We start from the raw sequence: 19,147 nt of genomic DNA on the forward strand, positions 1-19,147 counted from the left end.
ACTGTAACATCATGATATGACATAAATGATTTCCTTTCCTGGCTTTAAATGCTGCATTACAGTTAGGGGATGCAGTTTTCTGAACTAACAGAACAGCTACAAGAGAGAATATTTGTCTCTAGCTGCTTGGCCATCATATCCACATTATTAATGATTGTTTGAAAGCACCAGTGGTCATCCCTACAATATGATATTTGATTTTGTCCATATCGCCCAGCCCTACATCCACAATAAGAACTCCCAACTCTCTCAAAGTCACAGAATGTTTAAAACTGAATCTTCAGAAGGAAAAGAGTATAATTTTTATTGACTATGCTGAATGCTGATAGCCTGATGTAGCCCAGGCTGTGGCATGGTCAGCTGAATTCAAATCACAGGTTGGCAAGTTTCTGAACTCTCTGTAAGAAACACATCAGACTTCTAAGTACCAAAAGTTCAAAATGACATCAGGATCACGTGACAAAAAGCTTATCTAGTGTACTGGGTGTTTTATCTGTGTGCGTCACTGTAACACAGAGTGGAGCATAGGTGCCATTTATCTTGCAACTCAGGCTACAAATCTTGAAAAAGGATGTAATTTGCAAACTTTGCACGTATTTTCTTTTCTTATTCTGTCCAAACTGTTATTATGTTTACTCAATCAGTCTTCAAGGTCATCCAGCAGAGATTTCAGATTCCCAATTGTCTGATTATTTAGTCATTATTTTTAAATGGCGTTTCTGCATGAGTGGGTAGTATACAGAAGACAGGACAGTGATGTCTTACAAACAAAGTGGATTTGAACACAGTTTCACCAAAGTGCTCCATTTCTCCCTTTCTGCCTTGAAATTCCCTGCAGATTCACATCTGTCTTTCAAGCTTGTGCAACAACGCAAAACAGACGTTGACTCTATTCTCTTATCAGCCGGCTGCACATGTCTATACATGCTGGCTTTCACTGCAGGAACTTGCACAAAAACTATCTGTGGCTGAGCTCAGATGGCAGAGAAAGATACAGAGCAGCCTGCATGTGGCTGCACAGGTGAATCTCCTCTTTGTCTGATAACAGTGTGGTCCAATTGGTGATCCAGAGGCAGATATATTGACAAAGAGTTGGCTGGCTGTCAACTTTTGACACAAGTTAAGTGACTGAGTGTTTCATCCAAAAATGAAAATTTGGTCAAATAATATCCAGCCATACTGTCATATGTCACTCAGTGAGATAGCTAGTGCTGCTCCAGGAGCGTCCTTTTCCACAACAACTTGAGTGAATGAAGAGTTTGTTTAGTTCTATAAAAGGGCAAAAAAATGACTAAATTAAACTTTCTGGTGCCCTAACCCTAACCCAGCACTTAGCCAATAAACTTAAAGTATCGATCCAAAAACTCATATTCTCCTCTTCATTCTGGCATTGCTACTTTTGATTCAGGGGCTATTTTTTATTTCTGAAAACCCAAATGCACAATGAGTTGTGTACTTATGTCTGAAAAAGAAACCGACAAGGTGATGAGGAGCACATGAAAACCGCAAGACTCAGATCCTGCTGGGCGAATCAAACTCAAAATGTGGAAAATCTCTGAGATAAATATTGGATTTGTAGACCCGCAGTGTATTTGTCTGGCTTCAGAACACTCGAATAGCGCTGGCTAAAGTCATTTTATGGTAATTTTTTGGTGTTCTTGGAGCTCTAAAGAAATGGTTTCCATTCACTTCAGTTGTGTTGGCCATGGCTGCTAGGGAGCAGCCAGCAGACTTCACTGTGTGTTTCACAGTGACACAAACCTCAGTCTCTTTCATTTTTGTGTGAACTCTTCCATTAAAAAGGGTGCGTGTTAATGCATTTAAATCTGCTGGTAAAAAGCCAATGTCAATTATAATATGAATGAGTTTGACAATGACAATAATGATAATTAATCATTCAATTATAATCATCATACTAAGATTACATAACACAGGCAACACAGTAATATAATGTGTTGTCAATCACACAGCACACAGGTGCCACGCTATCAGAAGAACGTCATCAGCGAAAAGAAAGTAACTTAAGTGTTCAACTGCAAAAGTTTATTAATGACGATGTTTCGATCTGACTTGGATCAACATCAGGACAGGATGTTACACAATGAAAACCACATCCATAGTTATAAATCACGCACACCAAAAGGCTGACAAGCTTGATGATCACAGGTGCAATTAACCATCCTAAATGCCCTGCGTGATAAACATCCAAAAACAATGAACAATTCCAGAAAAAAGCAGTAATGTAAAAGCAATACTTCAATATCAATACTTAAAATATCAAATATATAATCTTGTATATAAACAGTAAATCAGATTCACTATCACTTCTTTCTTCTTCTGCATTCATTCATTCATTATCACAAATATCAGAATCTCGATCACCTACCTTCACAAATATACTGCGCTACATAAGCGGCAACCTTAAAGCACAGAAACTGTGTCCTCACTAGAGTTCTCATCGGGCCTGAAAATTAAGACCCGACCCGACCCGGGCCCAACTGGGCCAGCCCGAGGCCTGACCCGACCCGACTAATTAGCCGAACTTTAGGCCCGACAGCCCGATAAAGCCCGAAAAAAAAAAAAAAAATCTCCAAATTCGCCATTATTTAGCAGCGCCGGTCGGCCGCGGCACCGGGGCACCATCAGTTGGTTTTGCTAGTCCTGAGGTCCTGAGATCCTGAGGATGCTTTTGTGCTCTGCTTATCATCTTTGTGTTTTCTTACAGATGCTATACCACATAGGCATTTGATAAGACATAGTGCTATCTAATAATTAACATCTCATTGCCTTGCATCCTTTCTGAGACACAGGACTGTCAGAAATCATCTGCTGTGCACTGTCCTGATTGCACTGGAAAAGCTCACTCAATGCATTATTTCTCACAATGTGACATTTTGGTTTACATTTGACAAGGTTACAGTAAGTGCATACCTTCATTTTTATTAGATACAGCCATTTACTTAACTGTAATAAAATGAAGTTAAAAGCTTTGTTGCATCAACAGCCACTTTAGTGATATAAATAAAGATGCCACGGCAAAACACAGCAAAGACCACCCCCTTGCTCTTCTCTGTCAGGCCCAGCAATCTTAAAACACCTACATCTGTCAAAGCAATCTGCCTCTCCTGATTGTGCAACTTGGAATAAGCTGTGAAACCAGAGAAACAGCTGGTACTCTGGGTTTATACAACAAGACTTCTTGTCTCCACTCTCGGCACACTGAGGCTAAAGATAATCTATTTAATTCTACACCAAAAGAACAGGACGTCTCTTGAGGAAAAACAGGGTTTAAGGCCAGGGTTGTTGCCAAATTGCTTTTCATTTAATATCTTCAGGAAGTGGATTTTCAACAATCAAGAAATGATTAATATCATACACTAAACAAAATGATAATACAATTGTTACATCAATAATCACTGAAAAGCAGTTTCACTCTTCATCTAAATGTCTGAAATCAGAGTGAATGGACCCCAATACCACTTTATACCCACTGCTTCATCACCACCTTTATCACATATTGATATTATATTGATATCATGATTTGAGACCAGATATCACCTGGCATTTTGGCAGATATCACCTGGCGTTATCATAATAACATGACATGACATAAGTGTTATATTTTTCTGGTTTTAAAAGCTGCATTACAGTAAATGGAGGCAATTTTCTAAACGTATCAGACAATTATGGCTGTTCTGTTATATGACGCTACCTGTTTGGTCATCATGTCCATATTACTAGTGACTGTAAAATGACTATAAAATATCATATTCAGTTAAAGATATCACTATATATGATTTTGCTCATACTGCTCAGTCCTATATCCACCCAGCAAATCCTCCTCACATAGCTGACTTGCACTGCTCAGAGGGGTGATAAAGAGCCCTCTTATTTGTTTTGAGTTCCACTTCTCATGCAGTCTAACTGCATGAAGGATGACCAATACTTTCCTGGTTAAAATCGTGGGAAAGCAGACAGGTATGTCCCTGTAATCTGAGCAAATGCTATTTCACAGCAACAGAGTATGGGAGCTAATCTGTAAAAATTTAAGAGCCAACTCAACTAAGTCATAAAACTACAAAGGTTTTACTCAAACCCAACCTTAAAATGGCTTTCTTGATTCATACTAACAGAGAGCAAAGGATTGTGCAGCAACATTAGCCTGTCTTAGTACAGGACAGCCCTTTATGTTCCTTCATCTCCAGAAAAACAGAAGGAGGCCTGCATCCTTCTCAGATGCAAGCGTCACCTCTGGGTGAAAATTAAATGTTTTAAATAAATTATAGCTTTAGTGCAATTCGTACAGTAGCAACATCAATATTTGATGTTTAGCATGCCCACCCTCAAGTATTAATAAAAGAGAAAAACAACAAAAGACATGATTCAGTCAGCGAGGAGATCATCATAGGACATTTTCCTTCCAATCTTCCCCCTTCACTAACAGAAATAAATAATTGATGGGCTGCCTGTTCATTGGATTGTGCCACAGGCAAATGCAGGATTCCAGCTGTTGCAAATGCCCAGTCATGCAGTACACCCAGAAGCACTTTCTGGCATTTAGCCAGTGACGGCTCTGCCTATGACCTCCACAGGACTTCTCAAGCCCCTGCTGGGCGAACCACAACAAGCACTCTCTCATTTCCAGCCATTGGGCCCCACACCGCAGCCTGGAGCATTCTCCTGAGAGGTGCACATGGCAACTCAAACCCGGAGAGTCGCTCACACAAAAGACTTGGCACTTAAAAGAATTCAACTGACCATGAATAATTAAATATTTATTGTCTGCCTCTCAAGTAAAATATTCAGGGAATCCATGTGCTGTGTCTGATGAAATGAAAAAAAAAAAAGAAAGGAAACTTGAACCCAACATCCAAACACAGGCAAAGTTACGAGGTGCGTGAGTGTCAAAGAACTTATCAGCGCTGGTCCGTGCTTAAGAAATGGACACAGCAGTCGACATTCCCCTACGCTTGGGAATGACTTACAACCTCAATAATGCTCAGTGACCCTCAAGGGCAAAAGGCAAGCGGTAAAAGTTACAGGAGTCTGACTGTGAGGCGATTCAACTCCTAATCCTTTCTTTTAACCCAAACCTTGGCCCCTGACGCCTACTCACTCCACACATCCGCTCCAAGAATAGCCAGCCTTAGCCCTTCGTCTATGTCTGTCTCACTTTCCACATTCCCCATTCTCATTCTAATTAATGCCACTGGGCCAGTCTAGTCATAGTGGCTCTGTCCTTTCACTGATCCTCCCGTCTTCACCAACAGCAGAGGCGAAGACTCCGGCCTGTCTGTTCCCCCAACTCTCTTTTCTGTAATCACTCAGTCTGCCCAGCAGTCTCAATTTTCCATAAGTCTGCCTGTCCATTTCTTTCTCTATGCTTTATTTCCATTGCCTCCCGTTGGTATCGGCTCATCTGTCCATCTGTCTTCTCTGTCTGTGAATGTCTTAACCCTCGTCACCTCAGTACAGGACTACTGTCATTATCTCTAAACTTTCTACGTGTTCGTCCCCATATGGCTAACTCCTTTTGCATTCTGTAAGTGGTCGTATCATTTTCCCTCCCTTTTATCCAGGCACTGGTTTCCATTCATTCCATGATGATATGAAAATGAACTTTCAGAGACTTCAAACTTTCTTCACACCAGTATTTCATCACTGTAATAAAGTCGCTCCCATTAGTTTTCCTAAAAGAAGCAGCACTGTTGTGTTTTGATGTTTTAACACTGGGCGGAATGTAACAGTCTCTCCACTGGAAAATAGCCCCCAGGAAAACGGTTTATGAATGGTGACAACTTTGTTAGCCATTGATGCAGAACAGAAGTTTTTAAATTAGAATTTTTGGTTGAAACAGAGGGATTTATTTTGATCATATGTTGTGAAATCTGTAGTATCACCACATGATTTGCAAAATGGTGTGCTGTAATGTAAAATGTGGGCTAATTCAAACATTCAGAATCACTCATATGGTCCTTTAACATCGGCGTCTTTCCAGGGAATGACAATTATATGGAGGTTTATCTTATGTACAGGGCTTAGTGCTGTCTTTCCAAATTCGAAGGGTGGTGCATTCCCAAATTAAATCAGATGTAGCCTATAGACAAGGGTAAGCAACAGGAGGTAGCAATGGTGGTGTCAGATAGTATCGTGTAGTCCCAAGGAAGTCTAGGGTTCACATGCTGATACTATCAATCAGTACTAAAGACTCTCTGCCATGTCCTTTGCCCCAATAGTGGGATTGTTACATCCATGTGTTTATCCCCCCTTTCACACAGGTATTCTTTCCAGAAATGCTGAGGTAATGTTATACAATATGGTTGTGAACGGGAGTAGAATAGTGATACTGGTCTTCTAGTCAAATTTGCAGGAATGTCCTGACAGGGTAGCTGTGTGAACAGGAGCTACAAGACTACTATGTCAAGCCATGTGCAAAAACACTTTTATATATGAGATGCAATTACAGCAGACTCAGTGGACACGCAATCAAACTGATACTTGGACTGGAGACAGACGTCTTAGTTTAGTCTTACATCCTGTGCAGAATATTAATTTCATTATAACAGCGTTTGCTGACCTCCATGGATCACACTGAAGTGATCGATTAGGGGCTTCCCATCGCCAGTGCCTTGTTGATGTGAAGCTCACTGCACTGCGCAAAGAAAGATTCAATTGTATAACACATTAACAATGTTTAAACACAAATATGCCTGTTTCATTCTGCAGTTGTGGTCCTGTTTTGTTGTTTTCTAGTTAAATTTCCTTAAACTGTAAGTTCCTCTTAGAGCCCCTGAAAAATGTCGACGTCATTCTGCAGAGGTAGAGTCTGACAGACGACAGGGGAGATGGAGGGGAAGGACAGGCGGTGCTGTCACTCTGACCTCTCAAACTAATTATGCAGCCAGGGAGCTCGCCACCCAAGTACATGCCTTGCCAGCAACCAGCATGATCGAGGATTTTCAGAAATGGTGTTTCCCAGTTTCTGAATTTTCTGTAATTTTCTTCCTATTAAAAAAGTTAGATGGTGGAGGTTTTTGCATTCATTGGATGCTAACTGTAATTTGCATGTATGGTTATATCTACCTAAACCTGTGAAGCAATTAGGCTTCCTTTGATATCTTTTTTGATTTGGCGGGGATGGCTGTAGTTGTTGATGTGGTGTGGAACAAGTTTTGTGCTCAAAAATCACTAACATTAGCAACCACAACACTGAGGTAGTTGACTTTGAAGTTAAAATCTAGGGATGCGTTTCTGGCCCTAGTTTGATAGTGAATATGTTTAAAAAAGCATTAAGTCCATAACACATGTAATAGATCCACACGGTGGTGTTTCTAATGTCACAGTTTATTTAAAAAAGGGCAAAATTATTGGCAAATGGGAACCAGAAACCCGATACATTTTTGCCATGTAAAAACTAAAAAAGGAACCATATGTGCCCCGAGGCCCCAGTCACTGGTAGTCTATTCCACTGTGGCTGTTTTTACATATATTCAGATTTTACATATATTCACATCGTTTTGAGCCCTTTAAGCGACCAGCGCCATGAACTGTTTGAATCAGTCCATGTGGAAAAGGCCAAGGAATTTATTGTGCACAGTGAAACCCTTTGTAAAGATAATGTGCCAGAATCTGTGTGTATGAAGAGCTGAAGCTGAACCTTCTCTAGAGATGAGCAATTACCTATAGTAGATAAAAGCAACATAATCAAATTTTTTTTTTTAAAAATCATCAAATCTGTCAAACTGTATTGAATGCTACTTTCATGCTACATGCTGAAAATCAGCTGCCCTCTGGCCTGAGAGTGAACTGAAGTGAGTAGGACAACCCTTATGTCTCTCATAAACACAAATAGCCTAGGTACCCAGCCATTCCCTCCAGACTTCAAAATTGTGCAAATTCATGACTGATTGATTAATCATGTCAAAAATTAGGCTTAATAAATATGGAGGCATTAATCCCTTCAAGCTTAAGCACATGGATACCGCAGCAGCAGCTGAAGACTTGAAGACAAATACAGCAGTTGTTGCCTACAGTTCCCTGTGTTTGTCAGCTACATGGGACCTCAGTAAGAGACTTAGCTGCTGTGTTAATGCATGCTTTGTGAAACGTGTTTGAATCAGTTCTGCACTTGTAAAACTGCATGTGAGCATATCGTTGCTGTCAGGTGTACACCTCCTGCCTGACAATAGCAGCTCCTCCGGGTGCAAGAGAGCAGCCTTGTTCTCAGCTCCACCACAAAGCAGTTTTGAGTTTATCTACTTGGGTTTTGCAGAATTTTATTCAGTCCACACAAGAACATGTTAATCCAGAAAATGCAGTTAGTGACAACCGCTGCCGGCGCCCCTCCAGCAGATGGCGCCCTAGGCAACCGCCTATACCGCCTATGCCCAGAGCCGGCCCTGTTTCCAGCACTGTCTAATTCTTTGCCGATCTAACATAGCTAGTTGTCTTTCCTTCTATCCAGTAAAAGCAGCTCCATTTAGTGCCTTGGAAGAAACTCTGAACTGAAATCGATTTACCAAATAGTGCCTACTGGCTCCACTGTGCATCTTAACATCCATTTAAGACTTAATTTTCAGTCTATAAAAAGATTGTGTGACAACCACTGAGAGACAGCAAGCTTAAGACTTCGCTCCAGGGTAAAAAAAAATTTAACACAAAAAAGATTTAAGGTCAGTTTCACCTTCTGTTAGGCACTTTGCTTATACTCTCATCAAGATTAACTTAGAGCGAGAGAGCAGAAACAAGTTCCACTAAGCAAGACACATCTTCAACATTTGTGTAATGGCTTTAACAATTTTAAAAGTGTTTATTTGTCTTTCCTCTGCTACTCTGAAGGCCTCTCTCTGTCCTCCCACACACAAGTCAGTTTTTTGAGTGCTAAACAGAAGTAACCGCCCATCAGTAAACAATATTCATGAGCAAACACTGTGATTGCAGTGTTTCCCACAGGCTGACCATGCCTTACACCCTAATGGGAAACCCTGGATTGGCTAAGTTCAGATCAACCCACCAGGTGGCCGAGGAGCCAATTTTGGGAAGGGAGTGGGAGGTGAAGGGGTGAGGTTATACAAATTTGAGCTCAACCACTGTTAGTTATCCTGTTTCGAAGTAGATACTGGATCAAATTCTGACTCGCTTGTGAAACTAGGATGACACTTTCCTGTGGGTGAGATACAGGGATAGAAATAGTAGACAACTTCACCACATTTTCACAACTATTATTTTACACACCTGAGTTAAAAACTAAAAAAATAAATGCATTTTGACAATATGAGACCTTTAACAACCCAGTTTGGATCCAACCCCATCGTTTAAGAGACACTGACTTAGACCTAAAGTTTTCACCGTGTCCCACTTTATTGATCCCCGAGGGGAAATTGGGTCATGTATAAATAAAGTGTTTTATTGCTGACACAAATTCCTAAGCACATATTATGTAATCAAGTACTCCTCATAACAGTACAAGATGGTTCAAAGACTCAAAAACGTCTCTTTTCAATATTTTCACAGCCCAATTTCAATGTTTTAATGTTAAGATTTGTTTTTGCGTTTTTGGCATGGAGAGAGGGTGAAGACATGAGACAAAATCCACACTTCATTTACATGGTGCACACCTTAGGCCATGTCCACACTAAGCCAGGTAAATCCGTTTTAGCTGTCCAGGCACACTAAGCCGGCGTTTTCTGCCACTGAAAACTGAGCTTTTCAAAAATGGTCTCCAAAGTGCATGAATCTGGAAATGCCAGCCTGACATTTCTGTGCAGATTGATGGAAACGGTGTGAAAACATTTTCTTATTTATCCAGCCTAGTGTGGATATGGTCTTAAGACAACTGAGCCACCACCTGAACACCTTTTCTTTTTGTTAAAATGACGAGAAAACCAGTGAAAAGTTTTGTCGCTCAGGTCTGTCCCTGTGTACCAGCTCTTATGTGTGGGTCAACACAGTCTTAATGAGCTACAGTTCACTCCGACACTCCGTCATAAATGTCTCCACACGTTTATGAGACGGGGACGGGAAAGGCTCACTTTCCTGACTTTATCAAATGATAAAGTCGATTGAACAAAAACTGTGAGAGACTGCTGTCGGTGGACAGGGCTTATGTTTCCTGCTCACTTTTGGTTGAATGTGGGGTCTGGGTGTAGATCTCATGCAGGCTATTGTTTCCACATCCTCTGCAGTCTGAGTAATGGCCTTCTGAAAACAGGCTGTCTTTTGTTCTGGCCTCCTCGGCTCCAGAGTGGGATGCCATGGCACTGCTTCCCCTTTTCTGGGAGATAGGAGGACAGGGAGGAGGTGCAGGAGGAGGAGGAGGGGAGGTTGAAACCTGTCGCTGCCTTCTAACAGCAGGAGGCAAGTCACTCTGGGCTGGGTGCTAATACAATCTAAGTGTGTGTGTGTGTGTGTGTGTGTGTGTGTGTGTGTGTATGCGAGCTAATCCGGCGTGAGCAGAGAGAGGCTCAGCTCCAGGTCCTCTCACCAGGGTGTCATTAGCATTGCTGCCACTCATAAGATGGAAGACATGGGGGGTTAAAAACTAAACTCCAGTTATCAGCCAAACATCTCAGCCACTGATTTAGACACACAGACGCATCCACAGAGAGACACCACATACACACACGTATACACAAGATTGCAGACATACATGCAAACACACTCAGACGGCTAGCCACCACCCTCCATCCTCACCACACACTGGTGAACAGTACTTCTCATCATTTCATCACAAACAAAGGAGCCAAAGCGTTCCCAGGGCCACAAGTTGACACATGCCATTTTCGACGAGTCCCCTCCACAAAGGGGCCGTCCGACCACCAGCATCCACAATGGAGGACAGCGGCACAAAACACAATGTGTCTGTGTCTTTGGGCTAGTGACATAGAGAGGGGAGGAGGGTGTGTGTGTGCAGAGAGAGGGAAAGGGACGTGAAGATAGAGAAACAGAGGGAGATTTTGTCTGTGTTCATGGGTGCGAATGTGTATGTGAATGTCTGTGTGTGTGTGTGTGTGTGTGTGTGTGTGTGTGTGTGTGTGAGACTCTGTCTGTGCAATCCCACAGTCAATCAGTCAGCGCTTCCAGCTACACGGTCTCCCTCCTCTAGCCGAGCTACACGTGATGGCACAGGGTGATTAATGTGGCTGCCTTGAGTGGGAGACAGTGCATGTAATCAAGCCCCAGCCTGTAATCACCTTCCATTCCTTTTCATTTGCAATTTCACAGAGGGCCAGGTGGCTGCTAGCACTGGTGCTAGCACTGGGGGAGAGATATGGCAGGGAGGATGGATGGATGGAAGGAAGGAAGAGTGGAAGGAGAAGGCTGTTGGGTGTGAAGGAGGAGGAGGAGGGATGGGGAGGAGACCAAGGGGGTGCAGTGCCACAAGCCTCCCCTGAGGTTTCCCCCTCCAATGCCAAGGACGATATGTCTCTGGCAGGTGCCTGAGGACCAAACTGTCAGCTTCGACATATTGCGAGTCTATGACCCCCCCCCCCAGAGCACCCCAAGCAAAATGGACTCCAAAAAATGCGATTTTCCTGAGGTGTATGGCCATACCATTACACAGATACAGAGGCAACAAGCACCCTTTCATGTCTCATTAGCTTGTGGTGGTGGTGGTGGTGGTGGTGAGGTTCACATGTGGGAATTAGACGGGACATGTCCCTCAGTGAGCCATGTTGTGTTCTGTATCTAAAAGCTGCTTACTCGGACAGAGAATGCATGTTCTTGCACTTGTCTTGCTCTCAAACCTTCCCTAAATAAATGTGTAATCCAGTCGGTCAACAATATTTTCTTTCTTGGCTAATGTCTTTAAAGAACCACCAGTGTTTAAAACATCATAATCCCTCAACAATTCCCCCTTTGTCCTGGTTTAAAAAAAAAAAAAAAAAAAAAAAACAACTGAGGGCCCACACAAATTAAACGTGATCTGAGAGGGAAAAAAACACCTACATTTGTTCCTGGTAATATAAAGTATACTTACACTACTCTGGAGAGATTACTGAGACACACTCAAGGCTTCTTTGAAATATGAAAATAGGCACGTGCGCATGTGTTCTTAATTGCCCTACATTTTCCCTTGTGTGATTAAGTACTTTTTAATTTAATGTATCAAAATGATTTATGCACAAATTAAGGGTGGTCCCCCCTCCCCCCCCAACACTACTAAAGATGCTCCACATTTGGATACCTGGCCAGCTCTAATATCTAAGGTTGGGATGATGCAAGTCCTGCTACATTACAGGAAGCAAAACATCAGTCATACACCACATGGAAGCCTAAATTGAAAACTTTGCACATATAGTTTAATAAACGACTGGGAGCAATGGAGGAAAGGTGCAGTTTCTTCATTTTTTGCCTCTGCTGCATTTTGTCCATAGCAGGGAAGTGTATATCATGGGCACATAAAAACCCCCAAAGCGGACCAAAACACATCTGGCCTGACTGTAACGGGCTGGGCTGCAAACCTCCACTTATTTCGGGTGATCTACGAGGGGTGACAAACATTCTGCCAGCATTCCCCTTGTCATTGTTATTCAAATCTGAGGAGACAGCAAACAATCACTGGGGGGCGGGGGCACTCCAGGGATCTGAGCAAAGGCAGTCGAAACCTACACACATACACTGAAAACAGTTACAAATACACACAAGAACTAACAACACACACACACACACACACACACACACACACACACACTCACAGACAGGATGGATCCACAGGAGATCCACTCTGCTCCAGCCAGGCTAAAGAAAGACTCTTGTTGCACAATGGGCAGAAGGGGCAGGACACAAGAGGTGAGACATGAATACACTCATACATAAACACACACACACACACACACACACACACACACACACACACACACACACACACACACACACACACACACACACAAACTGTAGCAGAAACTGCACCCCCACTTGTGACATACAAATATTTAACACATGAATATACACACAGAGAGAGAATGTGTAGACTCACACACACCCACATCTACAACATGTGCAGCCTTTCTCCCTCTCTTGTACACACACACACACATACACAGGAAAAGGGGCCTCCAACCTGAGAATGGCAGTGGGAAATTAGCAGGCCAGGGTTCACGTCAGCTGCCAAACTATTACTATAGCAAGACCGTGCCAGGATTTGACTGAGCTGCAACGATATACACCCATTTACGAATGTCTGAGACAGGCGAATGGGGAAAGCTGGTACAAACTGAAGTCATGATTCCTCATGCTGTAATCAAGAGCACTGCGGGTCCTGTAATTACTTCTAAACATTCATTTGGCTAATGGCTCTTCTCTCAGCACCATATGTATAGTGGTATGTGAAATTCCCTGCTATCCTTCGGCGATCACAGTAACACCAGAGGTCAAAAGATGAACCCGATGACTGTCAGTAACTCGAGATATACTCTCATCCCACATGTCAGATGACAGGACAAAAACTCTGGACTGACTCAGGTTTGCTGAAATTGTCACAGTAGTGAACTGGACGTTCTAGTGGTTGAATGAGTTCAAGCACACACTGTAAACTTGTAATTTCACAACTGGATTACACAACAAAATATATACATAAGAAAATAACACTAATGTATTTTGATACACTGCTGTGTGACATCAAGTCTTACCAGCTAACTTGTGAAACAGTTTATCGTGAAGCCAATGTAATGCAAAATCTGTGTGTTTATTTTTACACATGAGGCAAAAAGCACAAGTAGGGATTAGGTGTTCACTCTGCCTGTTTGTATCTGTGTGTGTGTGTGTGTGTGTCACTAATTATTTGATTTATGGCTCTGTGCTGTGTCGCTGTAACTACACAGTAGTTGTCTACAGCAATGCAAGCATTTATAGCTGAGCGCTGGCCAGTCTGTGCATAGACTGCCACAACATCAGATAGCAGTGTCAGATTTGCATTTGCATGCATTTACTTCCATGCTAACAAAGCATAAAAACAAATGCGAATTGTGTTTAAATTTTCTGAAAGAGAGAGTATCTAGTCTCTGAGACATTCAGCGTTGTTGATGATCTACTTATGCTTTCCAGTATTTGCTTTAGCATAAGAAGATGCTGTGTAGATGACCAGTGTACTGAGTGCTACATATTAAACACTATGTGCAAACAGCGCAGGCGTAGCATTTTTCCAGTGCTGCTCTCAAGCTTGTTATTTTTGTAAACTGACAGCTGACATTTGCTCCTTATAAAAGGGATCATGGGACAAAGCCAGCCAACTGAAGATCTATTACAAAATAGACGGATTTGTGTCCATATGAAAATGCACTCCATTTTCATTCTTGAACGCTTTGCCTTTGGAAGACATAGGATTTTGGCAGAACACATGTTTGTCTCACAGCTAAGCAATCATTGTGCTGTAGTCCAAAATACTCTGTGGCATGTTGAGTTTTTTTCTGATCACCTGGACTTAATCCAAGTATCAAGCCAAGTTTTATGGCTAAGCAACTGCTTCAGTAATCACACTCTGCAGCTCAGCTCAGCCTCAAAGTCCTTATGTTATGGATAAGATTTGCAGCATTTCCCAAATTCAGGGCCAGACAGGTTCCCTGAGATGTTTTTCAGCAGCCTGGTCTCTAATCTAATTATCTTGTATGGAAGGCAGTTAGAAGTGCCCTGTGTGCACAGGCCAAGGGAAAACAGCAGCTGACCCACCACCAACTCACCTCCAGCCCCTGCCCCCGAGCACAAAACTGCTTCTTAAGCGGACAATCCTGTGGTATCACAACAGCTTGGGCAGAAGCCAAGTCAGTGTTTACGGGAACTTCCCAGACTGATTAGGAAGTCCCACCTCCCAGAAAATAAGAATGAAAAAAATATAAGAACAAAAAAACTCATTTCCCCGATACAGTACCTCCTCCATCTATAAAAAGTAGCCTAATCTTTTAATATGATGCCTCTACCTCAAGTTCAGACAAGGCAGGAGTTGGCTATTAGCATATGTCAGGGGATACAGGTGGTACTATGGCCCATAAAAACAATACAGCAAAAACACCCTTGCCAAAAAAATCTTTAGCAAGGGTGTGGCACACACAAAGGCCGGTAGACAAGCCAGTATGCATAGTAATCCTCCTAATCTATTCCTCACCATCTACTTTCTGCTGAAAACATACCATTAGTAATCTCATTAAATATTAGCTAAAAAACAGCGATGAGGTTTGGCAGCACACCTTAACTACTGCAGGGAACATATTGCCCCAAGGGATGATTTCAGATGGCAATCTAAGCAATTCTGAATTCTACTGATGGAAATTTTCTTACATCTTAGTTACTATCCAAAACACAGGCTCTCTTCTGGTTTGTGATACTGATTATACTTTAAGGGAAATAAAGAACACCAGGTTGACAGTCTCTCCCTGCTTCCCACCTTTGCCTGTCACCCTGAAAGGCCACACCTGTCTTCTCACACACACACACACACACACACACACACACACACAAACAGTGTGCCACCACCCACGCCATAAAGCTTAATTCAATCTCTTAACAACACCAGTCGTCTCACAAACCCTTCCGCTGCTCAGCTCATTGTCAAGATAGGAAGGAGGTTGTTACTGTGTCCATGTAGTTCATGGAACTGGAATTAGTATGGAGATCAGATGAAAAGAGAAATAATCCCAAATCATATTTGGCTTTAGCTTAGGCTACATAAATTATAGGTTCCTTTTCAGGAGATCATGCATATTGCTAATGCATTACTGGGTTATAAGGGCATGCAATCACACAGATACACAAATCTGTATGTATGTATTAAATGAGAGCAAGGTGTACAAGATTACCCTGCATCACTGGTGGCTCTTCATTTGAGTCATGAAACCGCTTCTCACTGCTCCACCAGTGACATATATTCTCTTCCTCTTTCTCTCTCTGAGCGGCTCACAGACTTAACAAAGCCTCTCCACAGTCACCAGCCTGACCCAGTAACCTGCATGGCTCCTATCGGCTGGAGACAACTGGCTATAAGCTCTCATTTAAAAGCTGTGAAGGCTCCCACTGCTTCAACAAAATGGGAAACATGAGTAAATACCAACGGGCGATGAGCAAAAGGTTTCAGAGGTGGTGGAATTGGGAAGAATTTAGTCATTTAATTGCTTTTCAGAAGACCAATTTCATGGCAACTAAAACTGGGTTTAATGAGATTTAAAGTGACCTCCATGGGGAAATTAGATGGAATCTCACGTGTTGGTGTAAACTTAAGTATATAGCCTTATATCAGGAGACTTACCAGAAAATAATGTGTTAAGTTAACAAAAGCAAAGCTTTCCCACCCTGAAATGCCTTTCTCAGTGATTACAACAAAACAACCAAATCCTGGTGAGCTACAAGGCAATATACATTCATACCACTTGGCTTGTCAACAAAGCTTTAAAAAAAAAAAAAAAAAAAAAACTGATGAAACCGTATGAAACTTCAGTTGGTGATACATTTTTATTCACCTACATTGTGTAACTTCAGCTGAAAGATTAAGCCACTGTACACAGAGAAGTGAATGTGCCAAACCGTGTAACACAGCTCTGTTTAAATAATAATGGAGCCAAGTCTTACCCCTTGATTTCCTTTGAAACAGATAGAAGGTTGACTTGGTAAGGATCCCTGAGAAGAGAGAGAGAGAGAGAGAGAGAGAGAGAGAGAGAGAGAGAGCGAGAGAGAGAGAGAGAGAGAAACAGAAAGAAAGAGAAAAGAGAGTAACATTTGTTGCGGCACAGCTGCAGGTTGTCACAAAGCACTTGTATCTAAATTGGCTGATTACAAATAATAATCGCTGGGATCTACAGTGAAGTTTAAAGTTGCAGGATAATTGACGCCTGCGTGCCGCTGATGGTCTCTGGACTGGACTTTAAACTAGTTGAGAGGCAAAATGTTTAACCCTGTCAGCCGGGCGCAGCGGTGCAGCCTTTCTGCTTTACTTTGAAGCACATGCAAGATTTGCTAAGGAACAGCTGACCGCCGTGTCTTTCCCGACAATCACAGGCTTGAACTCTGGTATGCACCGATGCAGCCAATTGATTTGAGCTTAGCGCAGTGAACGGTCGCGGTGGCAAACTTGTTGGAGAGAATCTCATCTCTGCGCACTACACAAGCCAGACTTCACGTCGCAATAAAATTAACGAGGAGCAACATTAATAATTTAAAAAAAAAAAAAAAAAAAAAAAGCCAACAGCCAACAGCACACCGATTTAACAGAGCGCTGCGGTATAGAAATGTACAAGAAACAGGCGACAACTTTGACAAGTAGCTGTGAAGGAGTAATTTCTGATTTATTTAGAGGAGATATCGTACCTTGAGGTTCTGGTAGGCTTCCAGCGCTCTGATGGCTGAGTCGGTGAGCTTGACGTGGTAAAGCGTCTTGTTTGGGCTGTTTTTGTTAATTTTTCCACAGGAGAGCCCATAGTGGTGCTCCTGCCTCAGCGAAGCCATCGCTGGCTTTTCTCTTCTCTACAATTAAAGCTGCTTTCCCCGCAGCTTTCATGGTTACGTCACAGTGGGCGGGGCTACAGTGACCTGAACGTCAGAGGGGGCACGGCGTGCACGGGGCAGACAGTACTGATGTCCCGAAAAATCACCTATTATATTATATTATATTATATTATATTATATTATAAAAACAAGTATAAAAACAAGTATAAAAACGTTATAATTAATTACAGTGATAGAGTTCATATTCATACCATGTTTATTTATAGTTTGTTTATAGTATTTTTACAGTGATCTTGTCATACTATATAAATATATAAATGTGCAATTATATATTGTATTTATGCGAGGCTCTGTACAAATGGTGATAATTAATTTCCTTTTGAGGAAAATAAAAGTATATATCTATTTGTGTATTTTTTTTTTATTTTTTTTTTCAATTTTCTGTGGTGCCACCATAATATTCTTATAATATTCCTGAGGTGATAGAGTGTGTCTGTGGTACTGAAGAAGGTAATCAAGGTAGAAGGTATTTTTTTTTTCTTTTTTTAAATTTTTTTCTTAAATCTCCTGGTATCACTATGATATTCCTACAAGGACTCAGTTTTGTTTTATTGATATCAATAGTATATCTCTATAATTTAGTATGACATTCCTATAAGTACACAAATACATAATTACACAAATGATTAACCATTGTTTTTGCACTTGAAAGTTAAAATAGCAGTGTTACAGTTATGTACATTAAATTAATCCATTATGTATTGTCTCATTTATATCTAAGTTAAATGGAAATAAGATTCTTCAAGAATAAACATAACAGTGGTCATTTTGCCTAGGAGGTATCACTGGTTTACCACTGGTTCATCTGTAGCATCTGATGCTCAGTCGAGTTTGTTGTAGAAGAAACTGAGTAGCATGGCACACTCTCCATGTATGCAGTGAATGAAATTTTCTTTTTAATTGTATGGCCAGCATAAGAGAACTGACTGTTTTATCTAATTAGAAATTTGTTCTGCCTGATTTGTTCAGTGTGACAGCTGACTTCAAAATATGCTGCCATTATTCCTGCAAATAGCTTTTGAAAGAAGTCATTGACCACTGATAAAAACTGTCCATTTGATTCAGTTTAGTGTCCTCAATCAGCTGATCACATTCTCTCTTCGCTCAGTTATTTCCATCTGTATTTCACATAAAACCACAGGCATACCATTACACATCCACAGAGATACACACACACACACACACACACACACACACACACACACACACACACACACACACACACACACACACACACACACACACACACACACATTGAGGGAATAGATCAGGAAATTCCTCTCAATATAGGCAGTAGTCTTTGTATATCATGCCAATGAATCAGTTTTATTAATCAGTTGATGATTAGACCCTTGAGTACTAGCCCAAATGAGGAACTGGGTTAGACTGCATTCGGTAATCCTTGACAGCAAAGATGCTTATCCTTGGGGTTAATGGGCTTAGTTATCGTCTTTTTTGACAGTCCGTCCAACTTTCCTTTCCTTTGCTCTTGGATAAGGCCCACCAGTGAAAGGGAGATCCTTTTCCAAGAATAGGAAAAGCTAAATCTGTTATTGAACAAAATCCTACTGCGTGCTTGATCTGTCACTTTGTGTCATAGTGCATGCACATGCTGGACCTCCCCATACACTACAGTGCCAGACACTGTACACATAAC

The 19,147-nt window shown here is 41.6% G+C and overlaps 1 protein-coding gene across 2 annotated transcripts in view; it reads right to left on the bottom strand.

Moving 5' to 3' along the window:
• The window catches only part of LOC115377865 (RNA polymerase II elongation factor ELL2-like), a 46,764-nt gene extending 29,326 nt beyond the window's left edge, over window positions 1-17,438 (bottom strand). For both annotated transcript variants that reach the window (XR_003930072.1, XM_030077928.1), the window contains exons 1-2: window positions 17,293-17,438; window positions 16,558-16,605 (exon numbers count right to left, since the gene is read on the bottom strand). Coding sequence is in view for 1 of the 2 variants with exons in the window: in XM_030077928.1 (XP_029933788.1) it covers window positions 16,558-16,605; window positions 17,293-17,430 (186 nt within the window). In the remaining variant the exon portion in view is untranslated. The remainder of the gene's footprint in view (window positions 1-16,557; window positions 16,606-17,292) is intronic.
• Between the last annotated feature and the right edge of the window lie 1,709 nt (window positions 17,439-19,147).

Source organism: Myripristis murdjan, chromosome 3, assembly GCF_902150065.1.
Source record: "Myripristis murdjan chromosome 3, fMyrMur1.1, whole genome shotgun sequence".
In the NCBI taxonomy this organism is placed as follows: domain Eukaryota; kingdom Metazoa; phylum Chordata; class Actinopteri; order Holocentriformes; family Holocentridae; genus Myripristis; species Myripristis murdjan.